Here is an 18,662-nt window from a genome sequence, read left to right on the forward strand (position 1 = left end):
TAAATTATATTAATTAGCCAACATGTGCTAATTACTTCGTGATATTACCACAGATAAATTAATACTATACATATTACTAACGAATTATGTAAACGAACCAAAATATTTGCATAGCAGCTTGCTTCATGTAAATCATATTTCGTAATGCTGTTAATAATAATTAATGAGATTAATCATTGTGTTGCGCTCTAAACGAAATTGCGTCTATGCTCTTGATTTCAGCTCGTCCAAGGTAAAAATTTTAATTTTACATATTTTTCTTATTATAAATAATACTTTTAGTACATTTACTGTGGTTCTAACACGTGGTAGTAATGAGTAGCACATAGAACCACTTGATATGAGGTGTTCGCGGTATTTTTGGCAAAGAATACAAACTTCAATATAATAATCAGGAAATTAAGCTGCTCCCTCACTTGTTGTGTGTATAAAATATTTTTTTATAATATTTTAAATATAATATTATATCTGCAGTACCTATATAAAAATTAACTATATTCTCAGCCGCAGATCACATATCTAATATTATAAAGATCTAATAAATACGTACTGATTTATGATGTATCATGAATGTAAATTTAATTTGAGATATAGAAAGAGAAACAGAAAAATGACCCATCTAAATTATAACTCACTAATTACGACAGTCCAAAAAAAATGTGTGCGTGTACTAGTGTACACACGTAAGAAGTGAAACTTATTTATGAACTTATTTTTCAAAAAATAATTTACTATATGCAACTTTACAGAAATACGTCGAATCACGCGTGGTAGGAATAAGAAAAAGATGGCGCGTAACGGAAAAATGAAACGCGTAACGAAAAAATGTTACACAAAATTTTTTTCCAACCCCGATAAAGAAGTTTCACTTCAAAAATTAGTTCGAATTTAACTAACATTATACAACTGGCTACATGAGTTTATAGAGCCTTAATTTAATGATAAATAATTCCATCAAATTGGAACTTAGCCAAAGTCTAAGAACAGGAAGTTTCAGAAAGATATTCACTTTTTACTACGCCAAAAACAGTTTCAGAATCCAATTGAAATTTCCTGTTAGACTGTTATTTTTAAAATAACATTTGGTATGAAAATTAATTTTAGTTCCGAAATAACTTTTAAAAGTGGTAAAGTTAACTCTACTTAACTTGGGTATAATTAATTTTTAGGTATTCCCGAACATGTTGATTAATTTTACAGTTATATTTATATTTTATATAGATTCACGTTTTTTCGACATATTAAATTCACGTTTTGTAATATTTAATATGTCGAAAGCCTGACCTTGACCTCTTGAATTTTTTCCTTGTACGTTAGATTCTCATAAAATGCATTTTTCATTTTACATTCTTACTTCATTCTTTTGGTAAGAATGCAAATCAAGCAAAAGTATTCTCTTTTTAATTAAAGTCTTACATTTTAAATTAATTACAGTTTTTTTATTATAATAACATTATGGATATAATATTATGTATGATGAATACTAATATGTAATAACGAGTCAAAAATATCACTTGGTTCTTTTTCTTTTTTTATCAAATACGTAATATTATTATTTATAAATTAAACATTACTATCATCACAAAAATATCACGGTTTCTCGAACACATTCCGTGTTATTTTCAACGCAAAGTTGGCGCGAAAATATTTGTATTTTCGCGCCAACTATATTACTATAACATATAAATCAAGAAAGATTGCCTCCTTCTAAAGTCAATTTACGGAGACAGGGAAAATCCGACGACAATTGGAATCACTTTCGATTTACGCCATTTTCCTGCACGTCACGTGTGTCATCGTTATGTTTATCACGCGTAGTTGCGCGTTATGTTAATTTTATACACAAGACAATGGAGAGATCTCCATTTAAGTAGTGCATATTGCAATAGCCTATAAAGTTTGCTAGTGTTAAAAATTCGTAATATATTTTCACACAAATTGCAATTTTTATCAAAATGAATGATTTAGTTACCTCGTGCATTTAAAAGCTAATATGGCCGATTAAAATTTATATCACTTTTGAATAATTAAGTTTAGAAATACGTTTAATCATTATTAATGATAATACAATTTTATTTATTTTATTTTAAATTCTTTATTGTGCTGTCAACATAACAAAAGAAGGTTTTAATGCTATCAATATGACTGGTATGAATATAAAATTATAAACGTGTTATTATAAAAGTACTAGCTTTTCACCCGCAGCTTCGCCCGCGCAGCCAAAGAAAAACCCGCATAGTTCCCGGGATTTCCGGGATAAAACCTATCCCGGGGTAAACCAAATTTCATGCAAATTGGTTCAGTAGTTATGGCGTGGTTGAGTAACAGACAGACAGACAGAGTCACAGAGTTACTTTCGCATTTATAATATTAAGTATGGACTTATCTTCTTTATAAGGATTTTTTACAACAACTGATTTTTTGAACAAGTTAATCGACCATTTGTGATATAATTTCTTTTAAACCTCATTTTTATTTCATGAACAAAAATGTCGGCAAAACTTTACTCATTTCATTATGCACGACTAATATTTGAAAATGGGACTAAAATATTGCTCTAAAAGGGATATCTAAGGACCAATGGACCTCTTGTCATCTGATTTTGAATTGAGCAAATAAAATCAAGCACTATAATATATCCTGACAATATATTTTAATTTGAATATATTTTATGTAACTGAAAGCACTTTTATAATTTATTTAATAATATAATAGATAAGATTAGGTCATGACTCGACCTCGTTATTTAGTATTTTTTTTAAATATCAGTACACAAATAAGTTGCAAATAATGTTAAAAATTTCAAAAGGAATCTTCTCAATCTTTGCTTGTGTTTGACTTCGTTCACCGCTAAATAGGCATAACGAACCTAGATTTTAATTGATTCTTGGACACATTCTATAAATCAAACTTGGATTTAGTTTAACATTGGCAACGTCTATGAAGAGAGAACTATGATGTTACCACTAATAGGTATTTGTTTTCAAATTTTTAAGTACAAAAATAGGCTACCCATTTTTCTAGGCTAACCGTTTTCCAGAGTACAAAGTCCATCTAAGACTTGTAATTCAAAGGACCAGCCAATTAGCGTCACTAACAAGCACTTTCCGAGTCAACCAACATGCGATTTGCCATTCCACATAAAGCGAAGAGAAAAGTATGTCATTATTTATGCACAAAGCTTTTATCGTGAAGCGGACAAGTTTGACAAAAGGGCAGGTGAAGGCACTTGAAAACAAAGGCGTTTTAACACAGTTTCTTACTGCGCCGAGTCTTGGATACGGAAGATTATCTCTTTCTTGACGACGTGAATTTTTAAAAGAACGTTTTAGGCTTTTGAATTTGAGTATTTCATAACTACGAAAACGTGGAGTGTTGTGAAGTAATATTTTTGGACGTTTTAACATTTCTTGTTTATTCTGTGTAATGTTGGAATTCCGCGAAATACGTCATCTTTGTTTTAAACATTTCTGAACTTTTTTTTTTAATCATTAATCATCGTATATATGCATTTATTTTTAACACACATAACAATAACACTTTATACCTTAAATGTTTACGTACATACTTTATTGTATTGAATATAAATTTGTAGTGATAGTAGTAAGTCCACAAGTTCTGTGACCGCTCAATAAATCATTAGTAATCGGGCACCGTACAGCAATGGACTGACATGAGCTGATCATGATGAATGGGAAACTCCCTCTCTAAGTATGAACAATAATTTATATAAAGCCTAACAACGGTATTACAATAAGATACTAAAAGCATATAAATAATTAAAAAATAATCTTAATTTACAAAGGGTATAAATCTTTATAAAAAGTTAATTTCGCCGCATCCTTTAGTGTATGAGGCAGATGCATTTGACTGGTTCATTGATCAATTTTCTATATGGTTAAGCAGGTAATTAGGCTAAATATCGTGTTCTGGTAGGACTTTGAATTAATAATCTTCATCGGGAATTTAACTATTCGTGAATTGACCAAATAAAATTGAAATTTCTATCAATTATGGTCTATATAAAGCATATACACAAAAGCCCTTATGATTTCATTAATAAAAATATATCTACTGGCTAAAAGGCAAACTCCAAAGTAATAAGTAGCTAGTCAAGTTTACGTAACATTACTTTACGAAACACCGTATCTTTACCAAGTTCAGAAAACCACCTTGTATGTGGAATGTGTAACAATAAATCGAGTTCCGAATAAATCTTGCAACACATATTTTTGTCCTTGAATTCGAGATTCTTTCATTCGAATATAGTTGTGACTCTAGCGACGAATTTTGCCAATTTGGGTTGAGTTTTTCGGCACAATGCCAATATAGAAGTGCAGTTCCAACGATCTCCAAAGGTAGAACATACAGCGGTCTAAAATATTTATGATCGAATATGAATATTTTTGGTGTTCCTGATAAAACAATAGATTCGTTTTTATTTTTAGCTTGTGGTCTAATTAAAGAAAATATACCAAATATTAAAAAAGTAGGATTTGTAAACAATTTGAATTGTAATTTGAAATAATAATGCAAATGATAAGATCTGCATGTACCAGATAATCTTGCCATCAACAAAAAGGATAAAACATTTACGCCGATCAAATGACCCATTCACCATTCTCCTAACATACCTTTCGAATGCCCATAAATTTTATCTATATTGTATTTCGAAAGTATCAAAGCCAATAGTTTTTATGTAATTTGTCTACAGATTACTAAATTATACCAAACTTTGATTACACATATGATCCATTAAAGCTGCTATGAACGGAGCGGTTTGTGCGGAGAGCGGCCGCTCGCTTCGTCATAGTTGCGTAACGTGGCTCGCTTCGATTATAATTAACAATTTTAATATTGTATCAAACTAATCGTACGTATGAGAAAGGAGTCTCTCGAACCGCATTGACCGCCCTCGCTCGGACCTGCCTTTCACGACTACTTTCAGAAGTGACGTAACATCGGCCCACCCGATCCCCATTAGGTTACAAAAAACAAAATTGCATTACACGTTTTATTATAAAAAAATAAAAAAGCTATTTATAATACATAAACGTAACAGTCGCAGTAAAATACTTCGTTGGAACAACATTAACACTGTGCACTAATAACAAGTAAAGATGAATGGCGATGCACATAACTCAGTTATGTCGATGAGAGCTCGCGTTCGAATATAGGAAGATGACTATGTACAGGCAATTCGATCGTGAGCTGTCGGTGGCGAACAGATAAATCTTTATACAGCCTCGATGAATACGAAGACGTCACTATAATGTCTTCAGTTATTTTTCGCTTAGCAATAAATAATTTATCTTGCATCCTACCACCTTACGTAGTCGCCAATTTTAGTTTAGTGAAGAGGTCCAGCAACGTGACCGGGGGGTCCGTATTGCGAGCTGGCTGAGCCACCGTGTCCGGCCGCGCTTTCGTCGACGGCGCTAGCGCCAAAGTCGCCAGAGATTTCAGCACCACCGTGTCCGGAGGCACCGCCTTCGAGCACTGAACCACCGCCGATGCCGCTGAGGTCACCGCCGCCAAGAGAGCCACCGTTGATAGAGCCACCGCTGATAGATCCACCGCCGATGGAACCGCCGCCAATGAGACCGCCTCCGATAGCGCCACCGCCCAGAGAGCCACCACCGAGAGCACCGTTGATAGCGGCATCCGATTCCTTTTGGGTCTGGTATTTGATGAAGTAAACTTCTGGTTTTGAGGGTTGAGTGGGAGCCGGGGTGGGGATGACGATGTCGGGTTGTTCTTCGGGTTTCTTGACGAGAACGTAGACGAGGGTCTTCTCCTCATTCTGGGGTTGGATGGGGATGATGGGAGCCACGGGGGTAGGGGGAGTCGGGGCCTTGATGAAGATGATCTTGTAGTGCTTCTGGGGAGGAGCGACTGGGGTGATGCGTGGCAGCCTCTGTTCTTGGGGTTCTGGGGGGGGAACGTGGACGTAGATGTGCTTCTGGACTAGAGGAGCGCCAGAGTAGCCTCCAGCATAGCCGCCGCCGAAACCGGCATCACCAGCGAATCCACCTCCAAGACCGCCTCCGAGTCCACCTCCGAAACCACTGCTCACACCGCCGGAGCCGAGCGAGATTCCACCGTTAGAGAATCCAGAGTGTCCACCGGAGACTCCTCCGAAAGAGAGACCAGAGTGGCCTGAGGAAACTCTAATTCCTCCGAGGGAAGGAGCGCCATAGCTGCCTGATGGGGCTGAATGCCTTGATGGAGCGGGGTAGCTGTAGCCCACTGGAGGCTCGGGGCGCCCGTAGGCGAGTGCCACGCAGGCAAGGATCTGTAACAATAAAAACGATGTGTTAAAATTGTGCACGCTCCAAAAACCAAAAGTGTTTAAATTTGAAGTATTAAATACATATTTTACTATTTACATAAAAATGTGGACTTTTAGTAATTATAAATTCACGCATTATTGCTTTCGAATTTTTAATGCTAATAACACGGATATTAATGTACATATTTAATTAATGGTACATTAAAATCTCTTTCGATTTCTAATACAAAGACTCAATTCAATTTATCTTAAGACACATTTTATCGCATAATTTCGCTTCGCAAGATGTAAAGAGTAACATAACACGTTTGCAAAAGTACAATTCAGCGGTGTTTGTAAAGGAGATCATATCAAAATAATAATCAGATGAGCGCGTTATAGTGACGTAACCAAGTTGGCTACTACGCGGTAAACAATTTGAAATGGATCGATTACATAAGATAAGTATTTAGTATTTGGGTCAGAATCGCACTGTTACATGTTACACTAAATGTGGAATACAAATGAACACTTTTTGCACATAACTGTCTGAATGGAAATCGACTTTTTCCCAAATTGACAAATTTGTTTATGATTCGGGAATTTTTATTGACTCTGGTTATAATTTTTGTATTAAGAATAAGAAGAAAATTAAGTGAGGTGTAAAAAAATATCCTTAAATTAGGTTGTGAAGTTCGAGGCTTTCGATTCCCAATATTCCTGGTTCAGCCATTCACAATTTGGCACAGTACTGTCACAACACACTATGCACTAAACACTTCACTGCGAAACTTCAATTCTGGAATGGGACAAATAAAAAATCGCTTGTGCCAAATAGAAAAAAGGGGTTGGAAAAACCGCTCGCACACTTACCACGAAAGCGCGCATTTTGTGCGTGGGCAAACGGTACGACCGTAAAGAGACTTTGGTGCTACGACGAAGTTACACCACTCAGAACAAATCCACTTCTTGGAGATGTTCCTGGCTGTGTGAGCTTGTGTTAACTGATGACATTCGCCACACCGACCCGCTCTTAAATACCAATGTGCTCATCTCGCCAGAACACTCCATCCCTACGGACATTTCACTCGGTTACTTGCAACTATCGTCATTATTTAACAAGTATACGGTCCTTTCTTTTCGGCGAGGTCCGTGGCTGGCAAGAGCGCATTCGATTTGCCGCCTTAGCATCCAACACTCGCATTTACAACTTATTCTTGATAACGATGTGCGTTACGTACCATAGTCGCTTGAAGAGCTCGTTAATTTATGAAATATTGTATTTTCTATATCGCTTTTAATCGAACGTGAATGTCCTTTTACCTTCAACTGAGATTAGAAGCCTTTTCTTAACAATTTTTTGCAATAACCAATTTTGACATTGATTGTTGCAGTTTAAGGTTGTCTGCGGTTTTAAAATTTGACTCTATTTTATTTTATAATTATCATGTAAAATAATTTTCATTAACCGACTTCTTTTAATAATAATTATTCTTGAAACATACGTGTTATAAAGCTGTCGCTGCCACACTTGCTTTATTTTCTACTTTAAAGGCACATTAATAAACGTGTCGATTATTTTAACACTAAAGACATTTTTATATTAAATATTATAATGAAAATTAAAAAAAAACACAAGATGACATATCAAATTTTACAATGTAAATAACAAAATACGGTTATTTATTTAGGTACTTAATTTAAAATCAAATTAGAATTTAATCGTAATAATACTGCGAACTATAACTGTCAAATTTTAACATTTCAAAATACTCTCAAACTGCGCAAAATGTGTATTTAGTCACCTTTAGGTACCTATCTTATGGGCTAGATGAGCTAGACAATTGATTAGCTACATAGTTCAGACTTACTATAATATTTGTTCTCTCAATACTCATACATATTCAATTGTAATTACAATTAATGATATTCAAGGCCCCATATAAATTGAACAAGAGCTCCTTTAGTACATACAATCAAAACACTGCATCTGATACACAAGTACTAATATTATAAAGCTGAAGAGTTTGTTTATTTGTTTGTTTGAACGCGCTGATCTCAAGAACTACTGGTTCGATTTGAAAAATTCTTTCGGTGTTGGATAGTCCATTAATCGAGGAAGGCTATAGGGCATAGGCTACATAATATCATCACGCTAAGATCAACAAAACCGGAGTGGGTGAAACCGCAGAGCGCAGCTAGTTTCAAATAAAAAGGGTTTTATCAAACAAATTTTTTATAAAAAAAGCTTTTCATCATACGATCGTTGACCCGTAATAGCACAAAATGTTCTCTGTTAAATGTAAAACATTAATTTCTAAGCACCATATATTTCATAAAGACATTTTACAAAAAAATGTTTTGTTAAAAACGTAATTCATAATTGGGTTAATACATATCAAAGGGACCGGTCGCATGATCTTACGCGAGTCGGAACATCCATCCCGTCGCTCTATGAAAGAGATGGCATAGAGATAGCACGTGTAATACATTTTATTTTTTGAGAAAATTTTTCATTATATAATTTTTTTTTTGCTTAAAAATTTGACATACTTGTAAATTGTAGTTAAGTTTTAACGGGATATATTCAAATACTTTTGACCACATTTAAAAATTCACTATTTATTAACTAAGTTGCGAGCGGCTAGTATCCTACTAATAGGTATTATAAATGCGAAAGTTTGTATGGATGTATGGATGTATGGATGTTTGTTACTCTTTCACGTAAAAACTACTGAACCGATTACAATGAAATTTAGCACACATATAGAGGGTAACTTGGATTAACACATAGGATAGTTTTTATCCCGGAAATCCCACGGGAACGGGAACTATGCGGGTTTTCCTTTGCAAACGCGGGCGAAGCCGCGGGCGGAAATCTAGTAATAATATTATTCTAGCTATTCTCCATTAAAATTAGCTGCCTTAGCCAGACGTGTGATTATTAGTAGAACACAAAGCAGCATATACGTGTGCACTGTGCACGCTTCACCCAGATGGGGTTCATTTAGTACTAAAAATAATTAAAAGCACAAAAAGCAACAGAAAAGCTTTTACGCGACCATAGCAGGCTAATTACTTCATTTACTGCGGCCATTCCATTTCTAAAATTATTACCCCTTTATGCCAAAATATGGAATAATTACTTTTAACATCGGCGTCCAATAAGGATTTTTCGTATTTCATGGTCTATGTTTTTTTTTCTTTTTGTTCTAAGTGCTTAACATTTTCAGCTCTCTACAAAAACATGTTTATTGAGATTTTAAAATTTATTAAAAACTTGTTCTTTACTAAATTTAGTCAACTAGGTGGTCTAGGGAATAATTTTCTCTCTACATTCACTTTTATATTTTAATGGATTTGTTTTATATATTTTTTTAATTTATTCTTTATCCTCCATTCTCTCCAATGCAAAAAATCATAATATTGAATAATCATTTGAAACAAACATTTTTACAGCCGGGTAGTAAGTAATTTTCTAATCTTGTGAGATTTTTTAAGAAATGCAGTGGAACCAATTTCAAAGATAAGATGGGCATCTTAAGGAGAAAAACATAGGATGATATTGCGGTTTATTTCGTGAAAGCTACTTATCCATAATATTATATTTTCACCCCTCAGGATATTAGGCAGATATTCTTTGAAAGAAAAATCGTAATCTTTCATAATGAGATATCTTATCTCAACAACTCTGTGTTTTCTTAACGAACCCTCAAGGAATGTTATATATGTAATTATTTTGTCTTCCATTAACATTTTGGGAAATCAAATCATTATTAGTCTTGCCGAATTATTAGGTATTGGATTGTATTTCAGCCAATTGATTAGCTTGTTGGTACTGGATCTTAATTGCGGTTTTGATATTGATACGAAATGGAAATGTAATTTCTAAAATATTTGATATTAAAAAATATGAAATTCGAGGGTTCTGAATCAATTTATATTCTATTTATCTTTTATTTTAATAACACAAATAATAAACTAACTTTAACTTTTAAAATGCTAGGAAAAAAGTTGGTAGTATCAGAGATTTCGACAGGGGACAAATTCTACATAGGATACCTTTGAGTCTGGAAAATAAGGGTTATGTCGAATTTGCTACATTATGTTCAATGTCTCTGGAGATCGGAAACCCTTTCTACCCACGGATGTAGACACACGTTGATTCACTATATGTTCTGTTGTCCTCCATACCAACACTAAAACAAATTTACATTTACGAAATACGTTCACGTGAAAGTCATTTTAAGTATCGTCTCTCCGTGCGCGCATCAAATGCGAAATTTTTCATACATTTTGGAAGTGTCTGATTAAATTTATTTGAGAATCCGGTGTAACAAACACTTTTTAAAATTCACTTTATTTCTTCATAGCTATAACACGGGAATACTTTTAGAGTTAAACTTGCCCTGGACACATGGAATTTAAGTTGCAGGAGCATACATTTGCTTTTAAATTTATGACAGCTATTGTGGAGCTTATTTAATATTAAATTACAAGACTGCAACTGTCTGTATTTTTTTAACTTAGTGGCAACAATTTTCGAAATTCTCCGCGTGTATGACACCAGACTCATGTTAAATTATTAACAACTCCGACAGAATAATAATAAGCTCAATGAAAAAAAAATACTCAGTTCTTTACGCTTGTAAATATGTTTTTTATTACAAATATATAAACGATAAATATTTAATAAGGCGTAATAAGCGTTCGAAATGAGGCATTTTTGACGTTTGAGTGTTCACGAATATAGGCTTACGATCAACTTACGACGCGGACGCTCTGATTTTATAACATGTTTATAAGACACCGGTTTTTTTGTAATGTAATATTATGTCACTTTAAGAAAAAGTGACATGAATTAAGAGCAAAAGTGGACTTTGTGCGTATTTCGCGATATCTCACATATTTTAACCTTCATATTATAAGCCGTTATTTATTATTAAATATAGCCTAGAATCTAGACTATGTTGCATGATATATATATATAATTATATATGATTTATATTTTTAAGATTTTTATCTAACAACGTGGGGAATAAAAAACGCATGCTTGCAGATGTGGTCTAAATTATGCATGTGTTTTACTAAAACAAAAAACACCGAAGCGATAAATTATTGTAATTTATTACATTTTATTAATTCTTTAAATATTTAAAATTGTACATAAAAATAATGTGACTTTATCTAAATTTTAGTTATAAATAAAAAAAATTATACAATTTTATCTAATGTCGAACATTTTTTGACTTATAACGAAACAATCTCATTCTATGCAAACCTCCATAATATATTATAATACTAGCTATCCACCCACGGTTTCGCCCGCGTTTCAAAGAAAAACCCGCATAGTTCCCATTTCCGTGGGATTTCCGGGATAAAACCTATCCTATGTATTAATCCAAGTTACCCTCTAAATGTGTGCTAAATATCATTGTAATCTGTTCAGTAGTATTTGCGTGAAAGAGTAACAAACACACACATACACATCCTCACAAACTTTCGCATTTATAATTAAATATTAGTGGGACTTCTACTATAATTGTGGGAATTACAATCTAAATGGAATTTCACCATCAGCTTTAATTATACATCGATAAATAATATTATGTGTAGAGAAAACAGAAAAATACCAGAGAAACGTAACATCGTCTTGTTACGTTAGGATTTAATTACAGTCATACGATACCGAAAGATACAACATAATATACTGTATCAATTAAAGGTTAAAAGCCTCTATAGAATGCATCAACGTTCAAAAACAATTATTTTTAAATTAGTAGGCTCGTCTAACTTTGGTTGTACAATATTACGAAATTCACAATTAAGGAGGATTATAAATCTTGCTCCAACAACTAGCTGACTCAACTTTGAATTTTTGATTATTTTAAAACTATTTTAATCGCTTCGTTCGCAACGTTATCAAATGTGCAGTTGTAATTTATAAATGCATTATATAATTATGAATTAGTAACAAATTGTTTTGTCCATATTGAAAGAGTTTTAATGGATAAAATGCTTTTTTATACGCCAATATTCAGACATGTTCAAAAACATCAACCGCATTACAATATTTTAAAAACAAATTTTATTTTTCTTAAAATAAAACAAGTCTTATTTTTGGGTTACCGAAATAGATAAGTTAATTTTGCGTGTTAATTCATTCGTCGAATGAAACGAAGCATCTGTCGCTCAAGAGGTCAAAGGCATTTGGCACATCAATCATAATCATAACCTTGTTTAACTAACCAATAAGCTGTTATTTTTGAGAAATATCGCGTATACATTTTGTGGTTTCAAGGTAAAACAACTGTTCATCGAAGGCCCAATTATAAATTATATGTAATACAGGCGAAGGTTTTTAATTCATCGGTATTATTTATTTGTGCAGTATTATTCATTATAGACATTTATTACTGATAATCATTCGTGATAATAATTATCTTCTTACTTTTTAATATTATAAAGCTAAAGAATTCGTTTGTTTGTTTGAACGCGCTTATCTCAGGAACTACTGGACTGATATGAAAAATTCTTTCGGTGTTAGATAGCCCAATTATCGAGGCAGGCTATAAGGCTATTTATCATCACGCTAAGACCAACATGAGCCTAGCACTGCGGGTAAAACCGCGGGGCACAGCTAGTGTTTTATATGACTGGTAGATAAAGTGAAGATAATTGTACTTATTCACAAAGTTTGTTAGTATGTATGGTCTTTGCTTTTCGTGCGGAAAAAGTTTTAGTTTAGTTCACAGGTAAGTACGTTCTGGAAAAGAATTGTAGTAGTGGACCAGATTTGTTGCATGAGTGTTTCGAGAACTCTTGCTTTTTATGTTAGATAGGGTAACTAAATTTTCACCTGATGGTAATAAACACTTCCAATGAACATTTGCAAAGGTAAAGGCTCTAGACATGCGTGGTTCGCTTCTAAGGGATAAGGAAAAGATTGACGATAGGAAGAAAGGTATAGTCTAATAAGGGTAAGGAGAAAGGTCTCCGGCTCCCTCACTCATCGAGAAATTCGCATGCAACTATTTCACGCAGACCTCCTGTAGGGTTTGGTAGCCTCAGTGTAACTGGCCTTAATTGAAGCATGCTCCTAGTCTCTCAAAATTGAATCAACAATACACAAATTCAAATAATGAAGTCACTCCCATTTAAATGGCTAGCACAATATACACGGATCCCAAGACGTTGAGATTATTACGACACCTTTGCTGTAATCCCGGCTGTAAAACGTTTAATGGCGTACATTAAAATGAAGTTACTAGATAAATCTCCTTTCCTTACAACTCGAGAAAAGGTTATATATTACTGGTGTATAGCATTTACTTCTTCTTGCAGAAAAGTTCATGTATATTAAATTATTAAATTTGTTAAATGCATAGACGTTAATATTATCTTCTCTCTATATAACATATCTGAGTCGGTATGACTCGTATCTAATATGTACATTATATTGTATGAATTGTGTGTATTGTATTATTATATGTTTTATACAACTTAATTTGCAGGTAAAAGTCTAGAATCGTTAAGGCTATTACGAGTAACGAATCGTAGGTCCACACGTAGGTAGGCCGAAGAAGAATCTAATTATTATTTAAGTTGCTTGTTGATCTGATAAAAAGGAAAAATTCAGACCATTCCAGCCGGGTCCAAAAAGTATTCCAAGATATTAGAACATTTACCCTACATTTGAAATGGAGATAAAGATAAACTATTATTTATCCCGGGCTTGATTACAAATTACAATATTTAATTGTTTGAAGTACACTTGTAGAATTTCATAAAAAATACATTGATAAATAGCATCATTAAGATTAAAGAAAAAATCTGCCCCGCTTAAATAATCCGACCAAGTTCGACCATAAAAATATAAACCCAACCCTGTAAATTTATTACATTTTTACGCGAGTTTTACTCTAAAATTTGTTTAATATCCAACGTAATCCTTATAACACGGATATGATATAATATAACCACATTTTATTTTATATAATAATATAATTGTGAAAACTAGCCTCTCTCCCCTGCTTTTCCCGCAAAACAAAGACCATACAAAAAATATAGCCCAGATCGTTCAGGAACTAAATTCTCTACTATTGAAAGCTAGAAATCTATCCGTTTTCGAGCTTAACTGTACATACAAAATATTCCTCTATATAAAATTAGTCTTTACGTATATTTTATTTCCAAGTAAGCAAATAATACAGCCTTAACATAACGATCGCTTAATTAGTTTTATTCGAAATTACGACGTGGATTTCAGCGTAAGTACATTTTATTCGTGTTTGTTGTCGTCGAATTAATGTAAGGATTTTAAAATAAAATTATATACGTGGATTCAGGGAATTTGAGATTAAATTTAAAAAAATCTATTGTTGGTCGTAACAATAGGTGTAATCACTCTTTGGACTAAATAATGGGTAATTCTACTAGAATGTGTAATTTATGAGAAAAACCTTTTCAAATAGAAATATTTTTTACTAGCAATTACTCAAAAACAGACTATAATTTGAAAAAGACCTACCTTGAAAGAATCTATACGTAAGGTGTTGTAATACCAATTAATTACCTTCGTTAATAACACGTTTGCTTTCGTTTTCCCAAAACTGTTCTAAATAAAGAATTATTAATATCATGACAATAATATGAATTACAGCCTTACCTATGAAAAGTATGTATTTATGTATTTATTCAACAGAGTTCTTCTCATCGTAATGGATTTTTTTTTCTGTCGTGGTAAGGTTACCATAATTTCATAAAACATTCAATAAGTTTCACTACAATTCAATTTACATTCATTGCATGTTAGAAATTAGTATGCATTGAATTTCCTCAATCCAATATTTGTATGTCTGATTTATTTACATTGAAATCAACCATAATACAAGGCTATTTCTTATTTAATGGTACATACCTATCGTTACAATTCAATACAGTTAATGATAAAATATTATGATTCAAATGTAGATTTAAATTCACGTTGAATAATATTGTTGTAGTGTTCATGCCAAACAAACTAATTTCATAAATTCCAGATATCAGCAGGGTTTCTAAAGACTCTTATAAAGTTAATATGCTAATACAAGTTCACTTATATACAAATAACTTACTAGTGATGTATATTGTATAATAGCATATACATATTCTTATATTATATCTTCTTAGAACGTGGGTAAGTAGGTACTATCAGATAAAACCCGGTAATTTGGAAGTTTGAGTATGAGAGAGAGTTTATGTTTATTTTTTTTTTCATATTCGTACAACATGTAATATTTCAAAAAGTGTATTTTTTTATTCAAACTTAAACTATATAAACATTTATTTAAACCTGTAACAATTTGCAGAAATAAAATATAAACAGAAAACAGTATCGAAATTCACTGAAGCCACATACATGGCTTCGGCGTGGATAAGTACTCTTTTTATTTAAGCACTTAGGTACTCCATAAAAAGGCAATGCATCCACTCTAAGTATGACATATTTTTAAGGCAAATGTGGCGTCCACATTAATTTGCAGCAGTGGTTTTTAAAATGGCAGCTTAAGTGAAACGGCTAGTGCCTTTTTCGTAGATTTTTCATAAAATAACAGACTGTTTTAGTACCTAAATTCCTCAAGATGATGATTACCAAAATAATCTTATCTTAGCATGGCATTTCTTGCACCGATGAGTATAATATACCACCAACTTCCGTGTTCCCCAACATGACATGGGAATCTTCAAGTAAAAAGCCAACATTCTTAAAGGTCTACTTCTACCCTGAAGGCGGCAATAAGATCGCAGTGTTCAATGCTGTGTATCGTCAAAGGCGACGACTATCACCTACCATCTGGGGTAGCAATAAAAAAAAATCTATTAACACATCCATACTAATCCATACTAATATTATAAATGCGAAAGTAACTCTGTCTGTCTGTCTGTTACTCAATCACGCCTTAACTACTGAACCAATTTGCATGAAATTTGGTATAGAGATATATTGATACCCGAGAAAGGACATAGGCTACTTTTTACCCCAGGACATAGGATAGGTTTTATCCCGGAAATCTCATGGGAACGGGAACTATGCGGGTATTTCTTTGACTGCGCGGACGAAGCCGCGGGTGGAAAGCTGTTATTTATAAAATAGTGGTACCAAAACAGAAGCAGTAGAACAGAGGTATCAGTAAATCAGTCACGATTATAAATGTTCGCTACGTTGTATAAAGCAAAGTAGCTTTTAATGCTTGAGTTCAGTTTCAACTTGCAGCTATGATCTTATAACTACTTATCTCGACCGCTCAAGAGATACAAGTGTTAAACTTTAAGTTTATAGCTTTGAAATTTCTCATAAAATCGCATTATGAAGACTCAAACTGCGGAGTGATTAGAGCGCTTTCATGTAGTTTAAATTTTAATAGAGTTATCTTTTGCTCGACTTAGATAATTGCGCTTTGAAACGATTCATAATAAATAGTTACATAATATACATATAATATGAACAATACCGTTAAATATATGATAGGGATTAAAATATTAAGTATTTTATACATGTTCATTCGCAATGTGCTATGAAATAACACAATTAATTACGACCTGTTTTTTTGTTGTTGACCCTTGCTTAAAATGATAATAATTTATCCTATTTTATTCCTTAATTAATATTTAGTCTTATTATAGTATTTATTTAATTTTATTGAGAAATATTTTATCTCGTTCATAAGAAAATAATAAATAAACATAAAATCTTTAGATTCAATATTTACATACAAATTGTTAATTAAAAGTTCTTAATAATACATTACTATATTTTTGCAGAAAAATATACTAATATTACAAAATTACAAAAACGCTGTTTCTAAACAATATAAAATGTAAAATAAATATTAATTTCACAAACAGATTATAAATAGAAACATATTAATTAAAAACGTATTTAACATTTTTAATTAAGTTACTAATGCATTTCCATTTAAAATACTTGGAATTTACCATAAAAGAAAAAGTAGTGACCCATTCTCTTTAATCCTATTTTCTAACTAATTATTTTATCTTCCTTATATTATTACTTGTTCTGTGTCTTCCACAACTTACTAGCATTCCGCGCGCAGCTTCGCCCACTTTGTCTTAAACCACTCTAATACCTAACAAATTATATTGTACTAAAACCTTTCTCAAGAACCAGTCTATCTATTAAAAACTCCCATGAAAATCTGTTAAGTAATTTTAATGATCTAAACATACAGACGGCGGGAGTCGAATTTGTTTTATTCAATATAACTATATCTATCATATCTTATATCCTTTACACATAATATTTAAAGAATATCACAACAATATTTGCGAAGCGTTTTATATTCCGCAGAAGTTGTCGGGGTGTCAAATATTGCATGTTTTATAGTGAAAACTGATATCGCCTCACAACTGGATTCAAGCCAAGCGGCACGTCCTTAACGTATTCTTTCGTCACTATTTATGAGACCCTTGAAGAAAATGAATAAAAGTGTTAAGTAATATTTTTACACAACACAATTTGAAATTAAATTCAATTTACGTAAACATGCACGTAGATATAAATTTAAGAAACACTTTTACCAAATGTAATTATAATAATGATGATAAAATAAATTCTTCTAAGACTAAAATGAACATAAGTAGGTCTTTACTTACACACCCGAGAAAAATGCAATAGCTTAACGCTTATTGACATTGATAAAATTTATTTTCTAAATGTATGTAAACATAGTACATATATGTATACAAAAAACAAGCGCTTTACATACTCAACTGTGCTAATACCTTCGATGAGCGATTACAAAACGTACCAAGCCTATCAACACATAAAAATATCTTGTATAAACATCTCACAAAACATGTTAGCATGCTACATCACTTTGTATTAAAATGATTACAACGTAAGTACGATTGAACAAACTTTTTACTTTATATTTGTGAAAGGAAATTAAATTAGTGTTCTGCGGCAGGGCTGTCTATTTTATCTATTAAAAATCTGAAATTTAATATCCGTTCAACGTTAGTTTCACGCTTAAAGAGTCTAGGACAATAGCATTGACAATGTTAGGTATTATCTAGTATTTTCTGAACGCTTTTAAATATTCAATTTGACCCACTTATGCTGTGACATATCTCCAACTATATTCTGAAGGTTTTGAAATTATTAAAACGAATTTACAACTATTCCTATCAAATGAGTCATAATATTACGCAATATAATTACCAATTTTGGAATTACAGCCTTTTCAATCCTTGGTTAAGTCACGCATAAATTATAATCTTGATAAACCAAAATATCCACTTTCTAACCTGTATACATAATTATATTTATTTTGAGGTATGCGTGTTTTTTTATTTAATATTGAATTCATTACGGGACAGCCCTGTACTT

General features: G+C 32.5%; 2 protein-coding genes across 3 annotated transcripts in view; one reads left to right on the forward strand and one right to left on the reverse strand.

The window, feature by feature from the left end:
- LOC123705458 (frequenin-1) overlaps window positions 1–18,662 on the forward strand; it is a 178,815-nt gene that overhangs the window by 90,964 nt on the left and 69,189 nt on the right. The gene's annotated exons all lie outside the window — the stretch shown is intronic.
- Window positions 5,001–7,295, reverse strand: LOC123705453 (pupal cuticle protein 36-like). The gene is made up of 2 exons (XM_045654230.1): window positions 7,145–7,295; window positions 5,001–6,295 (listed from the first exon to the last, which is right to left on the reverse strand). Exons 1-2 carry the CDS (start codon window positions 7,157–7,159, stop codon window positions 5,351–5,353), a joined length of 960 nt encoding a protein of 319 aa, XP_045510186.1. The 5' UTR covers window positions 7,160–7,295; the 3' UTR covers window positions 5,001–5,350.

This window comes from Colias croceus, chromosome Z, assembly GCF_905220415.1.
Source record: "Colias croceus chromosome Z, ilColCroc2.1".
Classification (NCBI taxonomy): Eukaryota; Metazoa; Arthropoda; class Insecta; order Lepidoptera; family Pieridae; genus Colias; species Colias croceus.